General features: G+C 41.3%; 1 protein-coding gene across 1 annotated transcript in view; it reads right to left on the bottom strand.

Moving 5' to 3' along the window:
• Window positions 1-23,863, bottom strand: part of ipo11 (importin 11) — a 113,693-nt gene that overhangs the window by 40,625 nt on the left and 49,205 nt on the right. The window contains exons 17-22 of the mRNA XM_047592591.1: window positions 16,934-16,967; window positions 16,760-16,800; window positions 16,526-16,642; window positions 14,555-14,668; window positions 11,811-11,926; window positions 9,981-10,057 (exon numbers count right to left, since the gene is read on the bottom strand). Coding sequence (XP_047448547.1) covers window positions 9,981-10,057; window positions 11,811-11,926; window positions 14,555-14,668; window positions 16,526-16,642; window positions 16,760-16,800; window positions 16,934-16,967 — 499 coding nt within the window. The remainder of the gene's footprint in view (window positions 1-9,980; window positions 10,058-11,810; window positions 11,927-14,554; window positions 14,669-16,525; window positions 16,643-16,759; window positions 16,801-16,933; window positions 16,968-23,863) is intronic.

Consider the following 23,863-nt stretch of genomic DNA (forward strand, 5'->3'; position numbering starts at 1 on the left):
AGCACTTGGGCAACTCATGATTGATGCTTCACAAGTCCACGATAACACAATTAGAGACAAGAACGCTTGAAAATGGTGAGTGTGTTTCGGATTAACAATTGGGCCGGTTTAGTCCTCCCACAACACATACCGGCCAATGCCTTGCCAAAAGAGTGGAACTGGGTACAATTTATAGTTTATTGTATCCCTTCAAATTTTGTAGGATATGAAATCAAAATCCATAAAGCGGTGACTTACGAAATGACACAGCTTCTGAAAGAAAACATTAATTTCCATTAATGGCCTCAACGCTGTCACATTCTTTTGCAACTGAGAATGTGAGAATAGTTAAAAAGATGAATGGATGTCTCTTGTCTGTGAAGACACTTTTATCATCGACCATTATTATCCAACGGACACAAACCTAATAGCAAATATTCCTTCTGCCTTCACAATACCCGTTCACAGTGCAAATGAAAGAGACAGTACTACACATGCTTGGAAATGGATACCAACAACCACATAGAAAATCACACCCTTGAGGCACGGTAATATACAAATGAGCATTTTAAGCCACTTGTACCCTATTATCATCCACATAATACGTCTTATGCAACCACCGCAAAATGAACCAACGCAGCCATATAAACACTGGCCAAGACGGAAAAAATGTGTGCTGTTCTGTTCTAAAACATCAGCTGATTACGTATGATCAAATGAATACATTCAACATATATTACAGTACTAAAGACGGCTCCTATGTGGGTCCTTTTGTGCAATTTAAAGCAAAACTGAAAAGAATAAAAGTGAAAATGATCACACGCTTGTAGCTTTGATTTAAAATGCATTCAAGCAAGTCGCAAATCTCATTTCAGAAAACACGACGCTGATAGCTGCAGCATGAGCAACAGATGAAGCTCATTCATACAGTGATCAAAATACGCTTTGATCCACGCTGAGTAACTGATTGAGACTCTAACAGCAGAAGAGGATTCAAACCACTAGTGGGCTCCAGCCGGTGGCACATACCTGAACAGCTCTTAAAGTAGCCCTCCAGCGACAGCTGACCAGAATCTGATATTATTGCTCGGGGCCGTCATGCCACCGGCAGATCTCCAAAGAAACGTAATGGCACGGCCATGGGAGGGGACATTCAAGACAGAGCTATGAGTCAGCACTACGGGCAAAAAAAAAAAGATGGCAAGGGCACGAGTGGAGTATACCAGATATGTGACAAAAGGGAAACTCTGGAATGAAACTTTGGGATAAAGGCTTCTGATGAAAACCCTGAGACCAGATTGACTGCTCCTCTTACCCTAGTATACTGCACCCCTACGCCCAAAAATTATCTCAGTTGGCAAAGTGTTACCGGTTCAGTGTCACGTCTGCTTGACTTACTTTGTTATTTCCGCGCTATTATTACGGTTACGGCTTTCATTTTGAATGTGCCTTCCACCACTTACGAGAGAAATAAACTCAGACATGTATGACCTTTAATTCTTGGAAGAACTTTTGCTTGATTTCTATGCGCTTTTAAAAGATAAGCGATTTAGTGGATACACTGGGTCTGCAGTCCACACACAAGCCCACTCTCACGTGTGCTTCGTGCACACCACAAAGCGACCACCAACACGCTTCACAGACTGACCTTAAAAGAAGTGATCATTTATCAGCTTAACTGCGGGAACTACAGATTCCTAATGAAGAGTAAAAAAAAATATCAAGGGTTTTCCATACTTGGCCAGCCAGCTGCAGGCTAAGAACATCTAGCTGTTCCCTGTTTCGAGTTCATGCTGTCTAAATGAGGTGATGTCTGCTTTATTGAGTTTTCCCCCCATACTCCAAGGCCATTTCCTGGTGCCCTATAGTTCATAGTTTGTTACAGGAAACATCAGTACTACGGCCCTCAAACTTTATTATGAATTGTTCTGACAAACAGACCCGTCATTCGTTTTTTTTTTTTTTTTGTGTGTGTTTTATGTTTATCTGTCATTACCCAAGCTGTCAGGTCGCCTAGGAAACTCGATCCATACACAACGCAAGCACTGCATACAAATCAAATCCAGCAATCCACAATCTAATTCATGGGGCATGTGTGCACAGCTGCTCTCATAGCAGGCAGGAAAGCTCAGTGAATTAGCTTGCTAAGTTAGTTGCTCACATAATAGTTTCTCCCCCCCCCAAAAAAAAATAATTGGTTTTATCAGTTTACACCATTTACACGTAACTGGGTTAGTGGCTATGTAGGGTAAATTTTCATGTAGGGCAAGATTCAGAGAATAGCACTAGGCAACGTATCACTTACCAACTACACAAGCTACAAAATAATTACCATGTCCATACCCACCATAGACAGTATAGAGATGTAGGCTCCTCTAAAGTGAAGCCACAGCGAGTAGAGCTCCCCCTGGTGACTGGCTGCAGTCATAGGCTCCACTGCCTCCATGTTACTGGATGAGACTTGGGGCAAACTAAAATACTAAAATACATTAAAAAAAATTTTTTTTCAAGCATCGCTTCTGTCATTTTAGGTAGTGAGTATAATGTTGATGCTAGTTAAAGTGCCAATTTTTTTTGCATCAGTTTCATTTTAGTTGGTTATTCAACCCTATAGAAACAGGACATGACACAGTGGTGACAAGCAGTTGTCATGCCAACCATCCCATGGGACTGCTAGAATTGTAAAAAAAAAAACATCGAAATTAGGCTCTAAAGTAGACGGTGCTGCCCTCAACCCTGGTAAAATAGCGCCAGTTTGACGAATACAAGAATGTGGTGAGAAAACCTTCATGTTGGTATCGTGACTGAAACACTGGAAATTCTGAAGTCATCCAAAGTGCATGCAACGACATAGTATATTAGACTCTGATTTTGAATCTCCATAGAATTTAACAATGTTCTGTTAACATAGAAAATAACCCCCAGAGAGAGAAGGTGTAACTCCAGTGCAAACGCGAACCAGAGGACGCTCTGTTCTCTGCCTTTAGAAATATTATCACCCATTTCATCACACCTCAGTGAGACAATATGATTACGCTTGAAACTTTTCTACCAGTATAGTCTCCCATGCCCTACTTGTCCTCATGCCAGAGGCAAAAAAAAAAAAAAAAAAAAAAAGAAAGAAAGAAACAAGAGGGAAATGCCCGTGACGGCTTTCTGATCTCTGCCTCTATAATGGCACAACCACAACCACTGCAGGGACTTGCCTGGCTGATAAGCCTTGTTCACACTGTAGCAATATCCTCCAAAGTTCAGTTTATATGACTTTCCATACAAGGGGAGGGAGAATTCCCAATTAAATATTCATATAAAAAGAAAAAAAATCTCAATCGCGGCTTGAGGTAGGTCGTGCAGCTCTGAGAACTTGAGGCCAGGGCTTGATAAGGCTTTCATCAGTCCCGTGAGTCCCCCTTTATTGCAAATGAATCTGACGCTCCCCAAGTGTCCACGTATGAATACAAACTGCATCTGGTTATCACAAGCAAATTCACCTCCATTTCCACACCGCATCCACAAACATTTTCAGAGCGACACTAATATAACAGGGAGAAAAGAAAAGGAGGATTTATTGATTCTGCTGCTGCAAATCTGCTTCTTTTCTTCAGTAAGATAAATAGCCAGATGAGCCACCGTCTGACCACCGCTGCTCAAGAATCTCACCTATAGACTCGATGTTGTGACTGGTCCCGCAATATAGGAAAAATTCTATGTGATAGTTGTGAAATACTTTGCATATTTTTGTTTTTCATTCCTTTCTTATTCATATCAAGAAAATGAAGTAAAATTGTACTATTTGGATTTCTGTTTACGCGCTGCAAATAAAGGACACATAAAAGTCTATTCTGCCATAATGCAATAACGCCGCAACTGTAATGTGATGTTTTTTATTGAAACTATTAAAGAGCTGCCAATTTACTAAAATGAAATGTATTCTAATATTTTGCTCTTGCTCGTGCGCAGAAATGCCCGCGGACAAACACGCTGAAAAAAGGATTCTGAATTGGAATAAGCCGTTTCGCAAAATACCATGAAAGCAATTACATTTTCACAAAGACACGGCAAGGCAGGACGCAATCGCCCCCCCTCCACACACACACACAGACACGCACCGTTTTAATCAAATAGTCACAAAAACAGCTGCGAAAGCAATGATTAAGCTTTAGTCAGTACATCCTTCATAGCCCTGGGCATACGCCGCAAAATCCGCTTCAGTTATCAACATTAACAGGAAAATGAGCCTCGCATCTGACTGTGATAACTGCCTCTGAGGCACCTCTAATGGCTGTTGGGTACACTGCTAAAACGTGTGGTTATTTTCCAACCCAGTTTTTGCTTTGCAACCTGTGTTGTGGTTGAAAATGTTTGCCAAGTGATAAAAGTTAAGAGACACTAAAAGACGGAAAAAAAAAAAATCTGCTACCAGGACAAATAGGGTTTATTTCGATCTTTCAAGTCAGCCAGTTACAAAGTTTTGCAAAGCTGTGGAGAATTAACAGGCACGAAACGCGTGAAACAAACTTCATTTGTTTTAAATTTAAATAATGAAAAAAGTTCAGAACAGCTGGAGAGAATTTATAAAAATGTGTTTTTATAGAGAGGCATGCCACAAAACAACTCCTTGAAGATTTTCTGTGGAGAAAAAAAAATGAACCCTGCAGCCCTACAGACAGCTTACTTTGCCAGTTTTTACTGTACACAAAACAACAACACAATCAACAAAAGCCTTAGCCATGGTTCCAAGATGAGAAACCAATTCCCTTCAACATTTTACCGTGTCTTTGAAAACGAAGAGAAGCTGTGAAGTGGCAAAAACTCAGCTTTACATGGAGACCACCGTGTATCAGATAACAGCTAAGATGGGGAAGCCAAAAACTGCCAACACTAAGCCCGGTAGTAAAAAAAAAATGAAAATCCTCACTTTGTCTGAGGTTGAACCAGGAAAATTGTGACAGAAAAGACCTATATAGAGAAGTAACATAAATTCTTGAAAGAAAAGTTGGCAGGACTCTTGTTCTGGGGTCGTTCTGTTGGCAATCAGACTCTGGCAAATATCTGCTAGGCCAATCTAATTATCTGGGCGGGCTTTAAGCAGTGATGGACAGAAAAGTAACAGCGAGTTATACGTGTCACCTGGGAGCAGTGGAGTTGAATATGTTTACAACAAAATGTGTCTGAGTGGTTGTAAGACTATCTAATTGTAACCTGAGGTATTTTTTCTCTGTAGCAGTTGAAAACATAAAGATGGACGCCAGAACTGCTCCTCTAACGTCAAGCTAAAGCAAAGAGAGCTCCCCCTGGTGACTGGCTGCAGTATAGGTCATAAGCTCCACCCCCTTAGCGGATGTGACCAAATGGCCAAATTAAAACATGAAAGCACACATCAAATATATTTTCCTCAAGTGTGCATTTTTCTGAAATGTTTCATTTTAATTAGTAATTTGATGCTAATGAAACAAGCTGTGACATCATGAAGACAACAAGTTGCCACGTCCACCGTTACGTGAAATGGTCCCATAAGTAATAAATAAATAAGTACAGTCTATAATCCAAAATATCCTTGTAACTGGTGGAGGTATAGCACAGCGCAAACAAAATGCCAAAGTTGGAATATGGCAAGTTTGGCCAATGAGAGGTGGTGGGGATGCACTGTCCATATTTATGCAGGCTATGGATGAAACACGCCCCGTGATGAAATCCAAATGCTTTGTATTTACATTGTGATAAGAACTGAGTGTAGCTACACCATATAACTCCAGGGATAAATTGTCATTTCTTTAGTTGTAGCGTTAAATACAGCCAAATATGACCAACGTCTATGGTAGCTGGGATCTAAGTCGTTACATTTGCCTGAGACACCCGTAATAAAAAGGTTGTCCTCTAATGGGGATGTCCAGATTGATCCATGAAGCACATTAGCCGGGCAGTTAACTGGGAGACTACATAATGAGGAATGTTAGCAATTCCCTCACATAGCCAGGATAGTCCGGAGTGTTCTTGGCTGTACACCAGTTCTTCGTGACGGCCAGCAAACACTGCGTTGCCAGATTTTGTATTGCTATTACTCAACTTCAGGAAACCATTAAATGACACGTAACAAGAACATTTCAGGTTCAAAAGTTCTCTTTACGCACCATTTATTTACTTTAAAATGTAAAAAAAAAAAATAACAGTATGTATAACATTGTTTCATTAACTACCATTCATCATTAAACCTTGTGATGTTCTGCCATCCTGCAACTGTCAACTTAACATTTCCTCATCCTGGTTTCAACCAAAACCCTCTGGTGGTTCATTAACCGTAAGCTTTTACTTAGGCTAGAGGGTGTTTACTGTGAAAACAAGGGTACGTTTACATGGCTTGAAAGTAAATGCTGTATCTCTTGCTCACATTAACCGGTATGACAACATGGAAAAATAAACGCTGCCTGCTCACTCTCCATCATCTCAAGTCAGTGCACCACCACACACCTGAAATGTACCCTAGTTCAGAGTGTGGCGGCAGTGATACAGAGCGTAAAGCTTGTCTAACAATTTAGCCAAAACGAGGCTTTTGACATTCTAATTAGGGACCCGATGCCCCGGTTTAGCGGTGATGGAGCAGGGCTCTTTATCAGGAAGGCCAGGCCACATACCTGGCAAGCTATTACATCCAACCGAGCCAGGGCCTCTCAATGGCCCGCATCCCTCCACTGCTCTCCATGGACTAAGTAAATGAATCGCCAGATGTTTTAGTGAAAACGAGCCAAAGATGATGACTGACCAAAGAGTGACTAAAAGGACAAGTTCATTCCCTCTTAAAAATAAAAATCATAAATACATGCAAATCAATGCAGAAGGAATGTTTCTCCACTTGTTTTTCCGCTCACCGTGTTAAAAGGATACGTTTAAAAACCGTGTGCTAATTTGTTCTGACCTCGACGATACCTCTGAGCTATCATCTTTCATCTGAGCAGCTTTGAAATTTCTCTCTAAGACTTGCACTGACAAGCTAATTGCACCTAATGCAGTTAATGTGCTTTAAAATGTGCTAATGTAACCTTAAGGAAGAAAAAAAAAGTTTTTCACATTGACATGAGACAAGAAAAGGAAACAAGACATGGAGAGACTATTAAGCTCTGAGAGGCGGCTGTAATTATTTATTATTATTTATTTTTTTAAGGCTTATTGGCGTGGTTATCCCACTAATTAATGTAATGCAGGAGCAAATGCAGGCTGTTAACAATGAAAAACAGCTGCACACATGAGAATGTTAGACAACAGCTACAGACGCAATAACGTTCCACTAATAGCAAAGGATCATGCAAAGGCCGAGGATAATGTGGAATTAATGAAGGTTAACGGTACGTGTGACAGCACAGGCTGAACTGTAACGTTAAAGAATTTACTTGGGATGCGATATTGTAGATAACAGGAATGTGACAAAGACGGCCTGAGCTCTGACCAACCGAGCATCAAAGATTTTTTTTGACCTTTGAAGACAGCAGCTGAGGAGATAATCTCAGACTGGATCAAAGATCACTCCTGATCTGACCGAAAACCTCCCAACATCCACCAGACGGATCTCGGTTTCACGCTGGTTGTGATACTTTTGAGCTTTTAAATCAATGAGAAGCCACAGCAGCAGAGTGCGAGAGCAATGAGATTAAAAGTGCACCACAACTGGAAAAAGAAAGAACAGCTTGTAAATTGACCTTGCGGTAAGAATTGACAATTCTCCTCCAACTTACATTATTTAAGCAGTTAATAAAAAAGTGAACAATGGTCACAGATTAATAACATTAAGGAGCTTAAATCTATTTTAGGAGCATGGTCACATGTGAATATGAAAAGATGACAGGCTTGCACGGCTGATATGACCCTGACAAACCTTATTAGACAGTATAAAAATGATGTAGGGGCAGCATCAGAGCATGCACAAGATGTTTAAGTGATAAAAGGTACTGCAGTGAAAACTCCACAAATCCAGGAAGGAATGGACAAATGTTGCTTTTATAAAAAAGCGCAATCGTTGTGAAAGGCACAAAATAGCCGCCGCAAAGCGCTTGCCTATCATTTGTTGGGTTTATTTACTTTTTCTTCACTAATGGAACGCTGTTACCTTCTACCCTTTTCATTTTGTTGCCTTTAATGTGCCTGTCCTGGCCAGAGGAAAGTGGAACTCATCCACACTGAACCCAAATACTGAAAAAATGAGGGAATGATCTTTGTGCTAAACACAGAAAAATGACAGTAATGGTGAGGGGAAATTTGGGTCGCAAAGGAACAAGACAGTGTTTTGCAGAGCACAACAGGGTATCTTCCAAGAGAAGAGGAGTATTTTGTCTCTATTGCGAAGCGCTGATGAAAAAGATTTATTTCTACCTGATGTCTAAAGGTTGTAATAGGCCGATGTTGGATCACCAGCAAGAAAAAAACTATTATAAGGTGGCGCTTTTGTTTTCAAAGCGCACCTTATTATTCCGTTCTGGAGCCTGTGCTTTGCCCTCTTCCAACACCACACAGCATCATCTGTCCCTGCATTTCTCTCTTTCATTTACCATCATCCAGCCTTCCATCGCCTCTGTTCTTGAATCCGGCACTCTTCTCCGATATTACAATTCGTCACCCCTCCTTCAGTCCATCATTAATGCCACTTACATCGGTAATGTGGCAGCTGATTAGTGTGCACTCATTACTTGACAGATCTTCATCAATCATGTGGCTGCCTCTGAGTCTGCCTGTCACACTCCCGTGAGTGTAGATCTACATTGTTTGTGTTGTTCTTTATAAAGAAAGAGATTATTTTTTTTCTCACCAGTTCTGTCGTCCAAGCTTATGAACGTTCGAGAATCGGTATCATTCATTCGTGATGAACTGTGCTAAACTGAATTTAAGAAGCATCATTTTGCAGGGGCTTTGCACGGCTACATGCAAAAGCTGCAGGGGTTGTTTCTGACACCTTCTAGCCTCCTCTGTGTAATCCTGCGATTGGTCTAAAATTTAACACGACAACACGAAAAAATAAAATAAAAAAGAAACAAAACAGCTTCTCCTTTCTGCTCTGCACACCAGTTTTCCTGTATCTGTGCAGCACTAGATAAGAGCTTCTCTTATCTTCCCATCCATCCGTGTCCAAGCTCCTCTGATGTACGACCCCTTTTTTTTTTTAAGTCACTTCTTCTTTGCGAATTTCTCCTGCCATCGCCAGCTAAATTATTCATTTTCATACACCTCTTATGTTGTGCTTCATCAAGCTCTCCCTTTCCTGATCCTTTTTAATTTCCTCCCCTTCCATTACAGTCTATGGCCGTCCATGTCCTCGAGGTCTCTTCTGTGCTCCGTGGATTCCCCATCCGTGCTGCAAGTGATCGAATGCTTCAACAAGCGATTAGGCCACACTTGTGGTCACATTACACACACACACTCTTCAGTATGTGAGGTGTCCCTATGCTCTGGGCCTGAGATAAATCATACAGCCAGTTCCACTCTACGCGCCACCCTCACAGCTGCCTACAAAGCTCGAGAGGACGCTCTGGTGTCTTGAGGTGACTGCAAATCAAACAACTGCGATCTTTACAAGCTACCAAAGCCTTAGGTAATGAAAGTATGGAAATGAACTCCATTGCACAGGCTGAACCAACATCACTCGTCCTTAATTCACCCATTTAAAAGCAATCGATCATATGGCACCGACTTATTTCAAGAGTTTATTTATCTTTGTGTCTGTTTCCACGTGGAATGTGCCGCATCTCTCTTCTGAAGTGTACACACTCGAAGACACATCCACCGGAAGCTGTAATTTTTTTTTATCCAAACTTCATCATAGTTGCATCATTTTTAAAATTACTGTGATACCTTCCTTTTTTTCTTACAAGTAATTTCATTTATATGTTAATGCAAAATCCTGTTCCGTTATTTGAGAGGTGGGCTGCGTAGCGGGGGTGGGGAGGGGCATTATTTGCACACAAATCACACGGGCAGCCAGAGAAACCAGCAAACAATGAAATCGTATATGAGCTCACCCAGCAAAGCTGACATGTTCTGGAAAATTCTCAGCAGCTCCGGGGTGATGGCTGGGCTGTTCTCCAAAGTTACCAACCTGCATGATAAGAGGAGGGAGGATTGGAGAGAAAAAGGAGAGTGAGGCAGAGTGGGAAGGGGAAAAAAAAGGAAAGGCGAGTAAGGGAGCACAAAGCAGAGGATGAAAAAAGAAAATGGGCAAAGTTGATAGGACAAGGTGCAGGAGGCATAGATTAGAGGTGGAAAAAGAAAATGCGATGGGAAATACAACAGGAAAAATTATGTGGTGGGAGGAAGGGTAACAGAGGTGGAAAAGGCAATACAGGGTGAAGGAGGCGTGAAAGAAAAAAGGGATAGAAATGGAAGAAAAGTTAGTGTGTTTTTTGTAAGTTAGACTTTTAAATAACTAAAGAAAGAGTTTTTAAACGCAGCCTATTTTAAATGTTAATAATGCTGATGAAACAAAAAAAACATACAGATGACTATCCTGTGCATTAAAATATAATGACAACACAAATGTATGAAAACCAAAAATCTTTATAATGGTATAATGTTAAGCGGTGAAAGAATCTTTATGTGTCTAAGGCATAGACTGTAAACAAATATGGACAACACACCCCCTCTCCCTTGTGTTGGCCAAAACTGAAAACTATTTTTCTTGAAATACTGGTGAAGTCATCTTGCGATTTAGGAGCCAAAGTCTGAGAGAGTGGAGTCATGTTATCAATGCTCCGCCCATATTTGACGTGTAGTGTTTTAGTTTGATCCAAGTCACATCCACTAACATGGAGGAGGTGGAGCTTATTACCTATGCTGCAGCCAGTCACCAGGGGGAGCTCTACTTGCTTTGGTTTCATTTTAGAGGAGCTGTTCCGTCGTCCATCTTTACACAGGCTACAGTTTAAGGTTGCTTTCACTCATATAATTTTGCAGATTCAGGGAGTAATTGATACAGTATTGTTTCAATGTTGTATTTAACATTGGTTTGGTTCACAGGGTAATCGAGATAAAGTTTTAACAAGGCCTCAACACTATGCACTTGCAAATCGTTTTGTGACTGGTCGTACTTTTGCAGGAAATTTAGATATTAGGAAATCAGGATATAAGCGAATAAAAATAAATAAATAAATGAATGAATGAATGAAGCACCAGCAGCTATTGTGAGTCCTGGTATGAACAGCATGTTAAGTACTAGTACTCAGAGGGGAATGTAAGTGGAAAACAGACGACGGAAGAGAGAAAATGACATTGAATTTGCAAACAAAGCATACAAATATTTCTCGGGAGCAGCTATGCGCCAGGCAGGAAATAAGACAAGGCAGAGACTGAGGCTTTGTGCTGCAACAAAAGGTAACCCTCAACCGAACCTTTTGCATTAGCAAAAATGGGCACACTGGTTTGCAGCAGGTTCTTGTGATGGCAAAATTCCCCAAAAATATAACATAAAGAGAAGGTTGTGAGCCACATGAGCGGTTACCCTTTAAATGACTCAAACAGAACGCAATGGTGAGCCCATTGAACACTACTTATCCGTAAAGGATTTGCATTTAGTTTTAAAACAAGTCCTCAGCATGAGTCAGTAAATGAGGCTGATGACTATTAAGGAAGAAAAACAAATCACATCATAAGTGAATTGTAGCGCACAGACAAGGCAAAAAAAAAAAAAAAAAGAAAGAAAGGAAAAAAAGATAGAGATCAAAACAGCTATAGCCTCAGTATCCGTGTGGTGCGCGGCAAAGGATGAAATGAGATCACTAAGTGCTTCATAAATGTCTGCCTCTGGGAGTTTTTCAGCTATAACTCATAAATGTTGGGTGCATGAGTGTCCTTACCAAAGCTCCAGGCCATCCTCCAGCAAGTACACATGTGGCGGCTGGGACACATCGGTGCTCAACTGGATGACAGGAAGAAGGAATGGGTACAGGTTCTTACTCTCTGCCCCGAGCCCCTGTGAGGAAGACAAGATTCAGGAAGGTCAATGTTTAAAAAAAAAAAAAAAAAAAGAAAAGAAAGCAGACAGGAAGCTAAAAGACTAAACACTGTAGGCTTTACATTTTTCTTTAGACAGACAGATGTACAGTATTGTTGGTCTGACCCTTAATAGAAGATGAGATGTGATCTTTCTTCTCTCTTCCTTTTTCTACTCCTCCCTGTATACTTCTCCTCCTCATCCTCCTTCCTTCTTCATCATCTTCCTTCTCAACCACTTCCTCATTTTCCCTCTCCTCCTCCTCTTCCTCCCCCTTCTTCTCGTTTCATCTTTTTCATTTTCATCTCCCTCCTTCATCATCTTCTTCTTGTCTCTCTCATTCTCCCTCTCCTCCCCCTCCTTCCCCTTTTGTCTGTGTGATTTTCATCCTTCCTTACTCCTCCTCCTTTTTCATCTTCCTAATTCTCCTCCTCCTCCACTTTTCTCTCATCCTTCCTCCTACTTCTCCTCTTCCTTTGCAAATGCGGGACTGATTGGACCCCCTGGTGGGCCGGTTCTGGGACGCATCTTGCACCACACCCCCGATCTAAAGTGAATAAACTGGGAACCAACTTATGAGGATTACTCAGGGGAGGCGAGTTTTGTACGACGGTTTATAAGTCTCCATAGTTTCCCCCTTTTGAATGACAGGTAGCAGCTACTAGCACCTGCCAGAATGAAGAATCATGCAAGAGGGTTACCTGGCAACCAGAGCATGTAACATCCACTAGCAACCGACTGTCAGCTACATATTAAAGGTGGAGTTCCATCATACATGTATGATATTCTTTGATCTGTTTGACAGGTGTGTTGTCTTTACATATTAATATAACTTTTAAAAATAAGATTACATAAAGCATATCTTTTATCGCTCTTCAATACTGTTGAAAAACAATTAAAAAAAACAGTGCTTTATAGCTTATGATACACTTGTCAACCGTGTGCAATAAAGCAATAATTAATTTAATTTAATTACTGCTACTAAAGAGCTTCATCATTTATTTATTCTTACACTACTTGTATTTGTTTTTTGGGGGAAAGTATCGTGGAATGACCTGGATTGGCCCCAACAATATGTAAAAAAAATAAATAAAAATAAAATAAAATTAACTAAAAGCATGAAACATCAGAGTGCATTTCATTAAAGTCAAAGAATAACCTACCCTTAAGCAAAACTGTCTGGGTAGTTGATGAGAAAAACAGGCACAAACACAAGCACACAAAAACTTTCGCGTGCACACACAAGCTCTATCTCTTGAAGTCGCCAGTCTAGACTATGATTTATGCCCTCCCAAACACTCTTTCCCCTTGAAACATCACTTCCATCTTCTTCACACATGCCCTCACACTCCTGCCCGTCGATGAAAACCGGCGCCCTTTCAAGGCGCCCCATCACTTCAAGTTTTACTCAGCCACTTTGTATATTCACGGATAAACACTCGCAAGAGGATGTGAAAGAGGGTAATGAGGAGGAGGTGTTGGGCACATGTGATCTTACTTTAACTCACCTTTGAGCCTGTCGAGGGGATGTGATATCAGTGATTCCTTGTTAAGGTGAAGCCTACGCCTAGGATACATCTCAAAAGCCTTGCCAAGTGATGGCGAAATCATTATTATTATCATTATGCATGTGTGTCTGTGTGGTTGTGGTGAGAAATAAACCTGTGGGTTCAGGGAACAAGTCTCGTTTGGTAAAATTGAGCTTAAATTGAGTCAGTGACACAGGATTAATAACAGGCATGAATTGTGCCGTTTCCAGATGAACTATTGTCAATTTTTATACTTATTTGTGTGTTGAGTGGGTGATGATATGTCCATAGTTTCATAGTTAACTGCCTGCACAATCAGTGTACAGCAAAACTATTTCATCTCAAGTTTAAAAAATAAATAAAATACCTTAATTTTTTTTTTTTAGATATCTGCATTTTACTGCATATATTAAAATCTAATTACTATGTAGCAGCACAGTTGAATAATCCAAGGCCCTGCAGATCAACACCCTCAGTGTCTCATTCAGTTTGCCAGATGTGTACTTGTGCTAATCTCTCAAAGAGAGCCTGTCTTTATTACTGAGCATTTCATCTCCCGCTGGGAAGAAATGCAGCCACAGCAGTGGTGGAGTCTAAAACTTATTGAGGGCACATACAGACGGATTCAATGCCATGGAGAATGGAGCTTCTGTTACAGATTTTTTTTTTTTCTGGTTTGTTTTGTTTTTTTAACTTACGTTGGTGATGAATCTGAGTGATTTTGAGGCAAATATATGTGTGTTACTGAAATAATATTTGAGTAATTCGATCTGAGAATAACAAAGCCTCTCTCCAAGATTCCTTATACAGCCAAGTGACAAATTCTTAGAGGTTAGGGCCAAGTAAAAAGAATAAAACTAAAGCACAGGAAGCCAGGGTTTCTGGTGAAATACAACCTCACCTTAGCATTCAATCTGGAACTTAGTTTTTGAGCTTCTGCAACAACTGAATTATGGCCGAATCCATTCACCAGTGCAGCCTATCACAGTGCAGAACCTGGAAATTCAGCTCAAGGATGGTTCTGTGCACAAAACTGGGCCTAAGCATTTAAAACATAGCTGAAGTCGAGGCAGCGTACCTGTACCAGGTGGACGAGCGTGGTGAGTATGGCACATCGAAGCATGTTGTGTTCCTCAGACTGCTTCCAGAGCAGGGGCAGGTACTGAACCAAACAGCCTACGTACGGTCGGATCTGAAGCCCAAAACACATTCATTGGCAAACAAGAAACGAAAGCATTGGAGTTCAATTTCATCCTACAGGTTCAATAATGGATAATTTGTTCCGACTCCATATCCAATTTACGTAAAAGTCTCCTGTGAAAAATGTAGAAATTAAAAGTCTCATTTGGGAGCACAAAAGGGGGACGGCGGCAGATCTGCTGCTGCGTCAGCAAAGCGGCACGTATAATTATAGCGAGACTAAACACACTCGGAGCCACTCAAGCGAGCGCTTATTTAGCTTTGAAAGTGTATGTGGGACAAAGTGAAAACAAGCAACAGTGCAATTAGTGTAATCCTTCCCCCTCGAAGCTTTGTGCGTTTGTTTTTAGCGGCAAAAAAAACCAAAACAAACTAATGAGACGATCTCACAATCCTTCTACTCTTCGCTCAGTAAAAGCCAATTTTGTTGGCACGTGTCGTTGGTGCCTTTGGATGCGTGGCAGCTAAAAGAAACTAAAGAAACAAATGAGGAAATAAATTTCAGCCTTTCTTCTGGGAAGCTGCGATATTTTTAACGTTTAATTAAAACGCAGAATATATGAAACATTACAACATTACAACTGCATCCAAAAACCTCACAAATTACACTTATCCTCGTGCCATCGGCTTCACATGTGCACAACATTACAACAACGGTCTGTTTGCACACCAAAATGAGGCCGATATCAATTGTTCTGTTGTTTTAAACACCATAAATATGTGGGTCGTTAGATGCCAAATGGATGCCATCGATCTTATTGGAAAACGGGACAGACAGCAGGCTGTAATTTTGGTGTGGTTACTGTGCAGCCAGCCAGCCTGACTGTCTTTTTCTTTGTGCCGACCCTGTCGTATTCCCAGTGGTGGCTACGGGGCCAGGCTGCAGACCCCACAGTGGGATTTTTTGCTCGATTACACCTTCATAAGCAGTGGGCAAGCACCAGGGGACCAGTTTAAAAAAAAAAAAAAGAAGAAGAAGAAGAAGAAGAAAGAGCGTACAGCCTTGAGGAGAGCGGTACAAAAATGAGAAAATCAAAAGCCACAAACCAGCCAAGGATGACATTTGTGAGACTGACAGCATAAGAAGGAGTTCAATCTCACCGTATCTGTCCTCACATTCATTTCGACTCCAGCTGCACCCGTGGTTTCATTGCCTAGTTTTCGCAGCTACTGCCCGCCTTTGTGGGTTTAAAATCCCTCGTGAGATGGGCTAGCATTTTAACGGCAGTGCCACTGACTCTAGAAGTTTAGGCCCGAGCCAGTGACTGGAGTAGACTTAACCAGACTGACAGTTCACTAGGATGAAAGTCTTTTCTGTGACAGACTTAAGTCAGAGAACCACTTAAAGGGGGGCGCTTATACGGATCTGAGAATAACCTAAGGGGGTTAAGAGGAAGGTCAATTTCTTTAAGGGCTGCCGTTTAAGAGGGATTAGAAAGACTGAACAGAAGAAATAAAAAAATCCATACAGACACAAAAGCAAAGCGATGGCAGAGGGGACGCTGTATATCTACGGTAAATGCGAGCAGACATCAGAACAAGCGCCGCCCGAGGCTCTGTGATTGAGTCACAAATTGGACTCAGTCACTTTGCAAATGCCTTTGTCTGGCTGTCTTTGATGACAGATGGTTGTTTTACCTTGACAGTCTGGATAGCGCAAGGTGACAAATGTTTTGTGCCCGTTTTGTAATGTTTTTCACAGCTACACGTGCCCCTCTGCAGAGAGTCAATAACTGCAAATTGTGCAGTTATTTTTCACTCAGCAGGAGGACATTATATCCAAACCGGATTCTCAACACGGGGGGCCCCTTTGGAGATTTGAAGTTTGCCTCCCTGACTACGAACTCACCTGGATGTTCACTCTCTCAATGACGCAAGAGATGACATGGAGCACCTGCATTTTGGTGTCGCACTCTGTCACCTGCTGCAGCAGCTGGAAGAGGAGCCCAAAGATGGACTCGAGATACTAAACAGAGAAAGGGCAAAGTCGTTAATTAGTCAGGAAAAAAAAAAACGTTGAAAAAATGCATTCATTTAATGGCTGAGGTGAATTTTTCATTTCATCGTGAAAGCTCGTACTCACTGGGAGGAACTGTTCTGTCCGGAACTCAAAGTCATCGACGGGTGATCATGAGTTAAAGATGAAACCAGACGGACAACGGATACATTAAACATTCTTCATTTGATTTAGCTGATGTGCAGCGAGCGTAATTAGCGTGATCGATTCAAAAACTGTGTAAAACATAAGGAAGGATATTGAGTTTGAGGGTTGTGGCAGTCTCAATCCGCACCTTTGAGGAGAAAACAAAGAGTTCATAATGAAAGGCAAAATTAGGAATCACACATTTCTTCTGGATTGTTAGCTAAGTGAAGCAGCAGAGAGAGACAAGCTTTGTGGTTTGACCTTCTGTTCTACCAAGAAAACAGATCAAAAGAAATGCAAAAAAAAAAAACGATTAACGCAGAGGGTGGAAGGCGGATATTCAACCCAACACAAAGACAATATCTCATATCATTTTTTTTTTGTTTGTTTTTTTGTAACGTTGGCCTCAGAAAAGACCAAAACAACCGGCTTTCAAGACACCAACACCATGTGTCACCGCGCGCCTTCGGCAAGTTTAGACAAGTGCGGGCTTTCTAATGTTGTAGAAGGAAGCAGCGCCCTCAATTTTTATATAACCTAGCAGCGTAATCTGGCAGTGTCAGAGTGATGGAGGTGGAAATGTCCACCAGGGACAAAGTCATCAGATGGAGGAGGAGAGATTAAAGACGGTAAATGAGTTATGAGGAAGGTAAGCGGCCGAGAACTCAATTACAGCCGGTCCTTTCACCACATGCGCTCGCCGGCCACTTTATTAAGTATGCCTTCCTAGCGCCGGGTGGGAACGGGCTTTTTTTTGCTTTAGAACTGGGGCGGCACCCGACGCTCGTGAACCATACTGACTGCACTTCCCAGGCATAACGGTGAGCCAGAAATAGAAATCTAGACTGAGCTTCTATGAAGGAAAAAGCATAATGGGTCTCCTCTTTGTGGCACGAATTCAACAAGTTGCTGGGAACATTCCTCACACGCAGGCACTTGGGTCGATATCGACATGACAGCATCATGCAGTTCCTGCGGATTTGAAGGCAGCACGTTCACGATGCAATTTCTCACGCCGCCGTTTCTCTTTGCTGGATTGTGATCTTGTGACCGTGGAGGTATTATAAGAACAGAGATCTCAATCTCTTCCCCACTGTCCTTGTAATGGCACGACAAGGGTCTTGGGATGACGGGCATCATTTTCTCAATTATCCACACCTGAGAGGTAGTGGATGAAAACGTGTCAGGGACGGCCTGTTCCCATGCTCTTGCGGCTGCTTTATTTGACTGAATAACATCTAAGACTGTCAAGATTAATGCATGAATAACACATAAACAGAATTTATTTTAACGTGCGTTTAATGTGCAACCGTACTGCAATTCCGACCTCGACTCAAGCTGTAGTTTGGGGAACCAGGCGATGATACAGAAGCACTGTCGTGGGTGGCAAGCGGACCCAAACCTCCCAGAGCAGAAACGGGTGGACAATAGGGCTGTCCGAATGGCAACCTCAGCTCCACAGCTCCCCCCCCCCACCCCGCCAGATGGCTCTCCCGGCAGAGTCACCTGCAGTCACTGTTGACGTGAGCCGGAGCCAAGACCGTGGGAGCACTCGAATCCCAAACACCACCCGCGAACGTGCAATTATGCACCAAAGGCTGACCATACTGTGTACCCTCTGTACGCCGTAGTGCATGCGTACTACGGCGGATTACAGTGTTGGATTACAGAAAATGTATGCTACCCATGTGTTAACCACGTGACTAATCACAATTAAATATTTTTGTAAGTATTTTTGGTAAATCCTGGGCTTCGTATCCAGACCGTGTTGCAAGAGAAGTGTGTGATTCTTAATGAAATGGTACAGCATCTTGCTGAAAGCAGTCAATGTGGTTGTAAATGGGTGAAGATGCTCAGCAATGACACACAGTGGCCTGGGTGTGCCAGGAAAATATCCCCCGCATCATTAAACCACAAGCCCGAGCCTGAAAGGACGATACGAGATAGAGCCGAGATTTTACGTGGTTTTAGGCGGCCTACATTTCCCCTTTCACTGTACCATTTTTGGTGAGCCTGCGGCAGCTGTAGCCTCAGGTTACTGTGGTGCCATGTGGTCGTCTGCTGCTTTAGCTCATCTGCTTCTAAAGTTCGCAGAGGACTGGTTTTTACCGGAGGACATCACTTGACTTAGAAATTGCACCTCTACGTCTGTGTTTCATTTTGCGAGCAAAAAGCAAATTCTGTGGTTTTACTCAAATTTACTATCCATGGTTCTTCTGACATCTCTTTATGCTTTGCTACATGGTAGTACATGGTGATGATACAAATTCAGATTATTAATAAATATATATATATTTTAAAAGTAAAACATGTGAAGAGACTGTATCGATCGCAGGGGACATATTGGAACTATTTGACAGTATTTAACTCAGCTCTATCTTTACAGGGTTTAGGCTCTAAGGGCAGGTTGAAAAACAATTTGTGATTTAGCATCATTTGGATGAGAGTAATACCGACTTCAGTCTTTACTTGGTCTTTCCAAGTGATGCCATAAGACTCAAGAGAAGAAGCAAAATGGGAGGACTTCGCTAATAATGGTCTTTTATGTGATGAATAACCGCACTAAAACTCTATTTCAGTAGTACTCGATTTAAAAAAATAAATCAGTCTATATTTATATGTTTACGTCTCTTAAATATGGTTCATCTTAGGGTGTTATGATTATGATGTTTTCTTGGATGGCGGTAGGCATTTGCAAAAAGAAGACGTGTTAAGGATTTAGCTTTCAGTTCACAAATCATTAAAATATCCACATTTCTGGTCGAGTCTCTTCGAAGTGGTTGCTGTTTCTCTTTTCATACTCTCTGATTTTGGTGCTTTAAATGCCAATTAGTTCACTTCAAAGGTAAGTCAGTTTCCAGGAAGTTACTTCTTTCGCACCGTGCGCGTGTTTTCATGCATCAAACTATCTGTTGGATGACACTTCATTAGCTGTTGCATTTTACCCAATTATGAACTGGCTCATGACTGGAAAAGGAAGAGAAAAAAAAAGAAAACTCCCACAAAAACCCATATTTATGTTTAGAAATAATTAAATAACGGTAACAGGCTGTAGCTTTGCTAATATGGCCATTTTATCTGAAATCGTCATCCTCTCCAAACCGCATCCTGTCAGAAGACTTAATATTTCTGCATAAAGACATAACAGCCTGTCACTGTGAATCCATCAAAAAGAATCATGACCTAACTGCCCCCAGTCACATGAATTTCAATTACTGCCGAAAGACTGAAAAAAATGCACATTCAAGACACACACTGCCTGAAGAGGATTTTGAGATAGCAGGACTTGTGCAGATTGCAGCCGCCATGCTGAAAGGACCACAAAAAATGGAATAATGTTTTAGTAATAGTGCATATATTAACAAGCAACAAAAGGAGGAATGCTGATGCCATCAAGCTCTGGCCTTGTTGCCAATTCGAAACACTATTAAGAAAGGCTGAATTCCGGTTGGGCAAAGCATTGAAGATAATGGATCGCTTGATGAAACGCTCAGTCGAAACATTTACGGCACATGATTGTTCAGTCCTGAAATGTCTGAGGCATTTCTAAAGAATATGCCTAACTGAGCCTCAACATGAGACCAACTCAAAGAAAATCTTCAACTATGAAAAGAAAAGAAAACTAGATGCAAAGTGTCTAGAATGTACTTCAAAACTGATGAGAAGCTTTAGCATGCATCCAACCAGTCTACAAGCATGTTAACTAATATCGCAGAGAGCAAGACACTGCTCAGCTTGGTAGTGGCATGTTTCCTCTTTAGTATTTCCAGCTGCTTCTCAATCTCTGCAATTTTGGAAATCGGTAAGGTTAACAGAGGAGGCTTGGAGATCAAGTTACTTGTATGACTCGTGTTCGGCGCATTTTTGAAAGTGAAGCAAACAAAAATTAACCCCATTGGCAAAAAAAGACACAGTGCTGACTAGTTTGGGTGGCATTGCTACAGAGCGAGCCAACAACCAACAAGCCCGCCAGTATAAGTGGTTAGGGGTTCTCTTATTACTTTTTCAAGACTTTTGTTTGATTCGCTGCTTTTCTCTGCCTCGTGTCATTGAACAATTCACCCAGTGAAACAGATGAAACCATTAAATCAAGCATTCATGTTTTGGCAAAAGGTGGAGCTGATTTAAATACTGCCAGGTGGTGCGGATTATCATGATTTATCATTAAAAATATATTTTTATCATCAGTTAGATTTTGCGCATTTACTAAAGCCGTCATGAAGGTGGATTTCAAGCAGGGTTATTACATGTGTAGAATGCTAGTGTACCAAATGTTTTGGTATGTGCTTCCCTGAGACCTTTTACATGCAAATGTAAAACAGATTGCTCTGGCAGGTAGCAACAATAACAATAATCGTCGCTACTGCTGGCTTATCATTAAATTCAATTATTCAATTGTAATAATAAAATAACACACATAATGTGTTGGAACATATTTGTCTCAAATGTTTTACTACAGAACTGAATGTAAGAGTTGAACTGAAGATAAATATGTCTGAGGTGGGGAAAACTCCATCCGGTGGCAGCGTACTGTGGAGTATTTGAGCCAAATTTTGACCTAGAACATTACATTTAACTCCCAATTTCATTTTTGTCAGGTTCTCTCCTTACTGTCAGGCTTTTAATCTTCTACACTTTGGTTTAAATCTGATTCCTGTCAGGATAGCGCATTTACTGTACAGTAACCAAAAAAAACATTATTAAGTGGGATTAGAAATGAGGCGCAAATCCGACAAAAACCTCAAAGCTCTTCTGCAATCACAGCAAAGTGAGTAAAAATTTGAGTAAGACGTCGGTTTGATGTCGTCAAAGCTGGCTTAAGAGCAAATTCTAGCCTCCCACTGGGAACACAATTGGCCCGAAAGCAGAAGGAGTTAAAGTTGCCACCAAGGTTATTTTAGCTTGCTTTTACACAGAATCTGTGATTAAACAGATGCGCGAGAGAGAGGGAGGGAGAGAGAGCGAGAGAGAGAGAGAGAGAAAGAGACTGAAGGAAGAAACGCACTGAAGGAAATGAAAAGGAAAACTGGCACAATGCAAGCAACAGGCATCTGCGATCTACGATAGAGCTCATGAATGCCACTAATGGAGGGCAATAAACTCTTTGCATCTTTTCCCCGTGTACAAAGCTCCCAGAGTGCATAGAATTACCAGAATAATATGCATTTATTGCAGACATTTATCTTTCTTCAAGTAAAGCCAGTTGAAATGCTAATTAACAAAAACATGCAGTTAAACATAGTCTATAATACACAAACAGACTGTTTCTGCACCTGCAATTCATCATGTGCCTTGCAAAACATATCTTACTGGACTACTTTCATTGCTACAGTCTTATTCCTTGGGGAAAATGAGCATAAAAACCAACATTCAACTTAATATTAAAAAGAGTAGCTTACAATTATTCATACTTACAATACACAAGCCTATTAAAATTTAGTTTGATTTCACTTTTGAATTATTTAGCTTTGTTTGCTGTTTTCCAGTGGGGAAATAAAGCTGTAATACTGATGTAAAACAGTGCCAACAAAAAGTAAAATGGTTGCTAGGATTTGCTTTTACGAATGGCCGATACACTGTAATTTGCATAAATGTCAATAAAATCTACTGAAGTCTAAGTCTAGTTCCTCAAGAGCTATCTATATTATCCTTATTTAAACATTACACCATAAAGAGAAGAAGACACTTGGAACAGCTCCATTAAAAGTATAAGCCAGGGGATGGCTTCAAAAGAACATGCAGTTAAAGTCATCATTAAGAAATGAAACATGGCACATGTCAAGATCTGCCAAGAACAGACCATCCTCACAAACTAAGTGAGAGGGTAACATAACACCCTATGACTCCACTAAAATATTTTAAAGAAGCAGCATTGGAGAAACTCCGCATATAATGCTTTATGGGTGCGTGGCAATGAGAATTTTTATCTCCACTAGAGACAACAAACTCAACTGGAAGAAGGTTCTTTGGCCTGATGAGACCACAATGGAGGTTTTTGGCCTAGACACTAGACACTGTGTTTGGCCAACACCAAACACATCAAGACAAACACACCATCCCCAGCATGACGTGCAGTAGGGATGCTTCTGGGCAGTAAGTCCTGGACTGCTTGTAAAGGCAGAGGGTGAAAATGAATGGAGCAAAATATAGGGACATCCTGGAGGACAATCTGATTGAGACTGCAAGAAAGCTACGACTAGGGAGAACATGCATTTTCCAGAAAGACAACAATGAATGTTTGGAGAAGCTGAGTCAAAGCCCAGACTTCGATCCACCAGAGGATTTGTGGCTCAACGTGAAACAGGCTTTTCACGTCAACCCCTGAGCAACCCGACAGTTTCGCAAAGAAGAATGGAGTAAAACTTCAGTGTCCAGACATGCGAGAGTGACTGAGACTAATCCACACAGACTCAGTGTTGTAATTGGAGCACATCTAATGAAGCCTCATTTAAAGTACTGCAGGACATAGACGGTATAAACTAAGGACATAACCACTTGTCACTCTGGTTCGTTCTGTAAAAACGCCACCCAAACACTGTAACTTTTTTGCCAGTTAGTCAAACTTTCAGCGTCACACTAATGTCTGAGTCATCGTGGCGCATGGTTACATTTCTGTGGACGTTAGGGTCCTCCTAGGGTCTGGGCTGACGCCATAACTACAGCGTCAAATTGCCGTGGAAACCATGCATAAGCCTCAGTTCCCCAAAGGCTGTTTGAGCCGCATTGTTGGCGGCTAAAATAAGATTTTGAAGCGGACCCCATCCACAGCAGTTCATTTAATGGCTTTCATGCCAGTTCTACTGTATGCTTCGCTCACTTTGCACACAAGCAGCTGAATGGCTATTTTATTGCAACAATAACTTGAAAAAAAAGTCATTATGCCTCCAGCGTCTCTCTTTTCTTCCTTTAAAAATGTAATGTAATATAGTCTAAGTTTTCCCTGAAGCCTGTGCTTGAGGGAAAATCGATAATCTGACCACTGATTGCAATGAAGTACAGAAGCCATCTGAGATAAATTTTTCCTGAGAAAAACAAAGACCACAG

Source organism: Mugil cephalus, chromosome 8, assembly GCF_022458985.1.
Source record: "Mugil cephalus isolate CIBA_MC_2020 chromosome 8, CIBA_Mcephalus_1.1, whole genome shotgun sequence".
Taxonomy (NCBI): domain Eukaryota; kingdom Metazoa; phylum Chordata; class Actinopteri; order Mugiliformes; family Mugilidae; genus Mugil; species Mugil cephalus.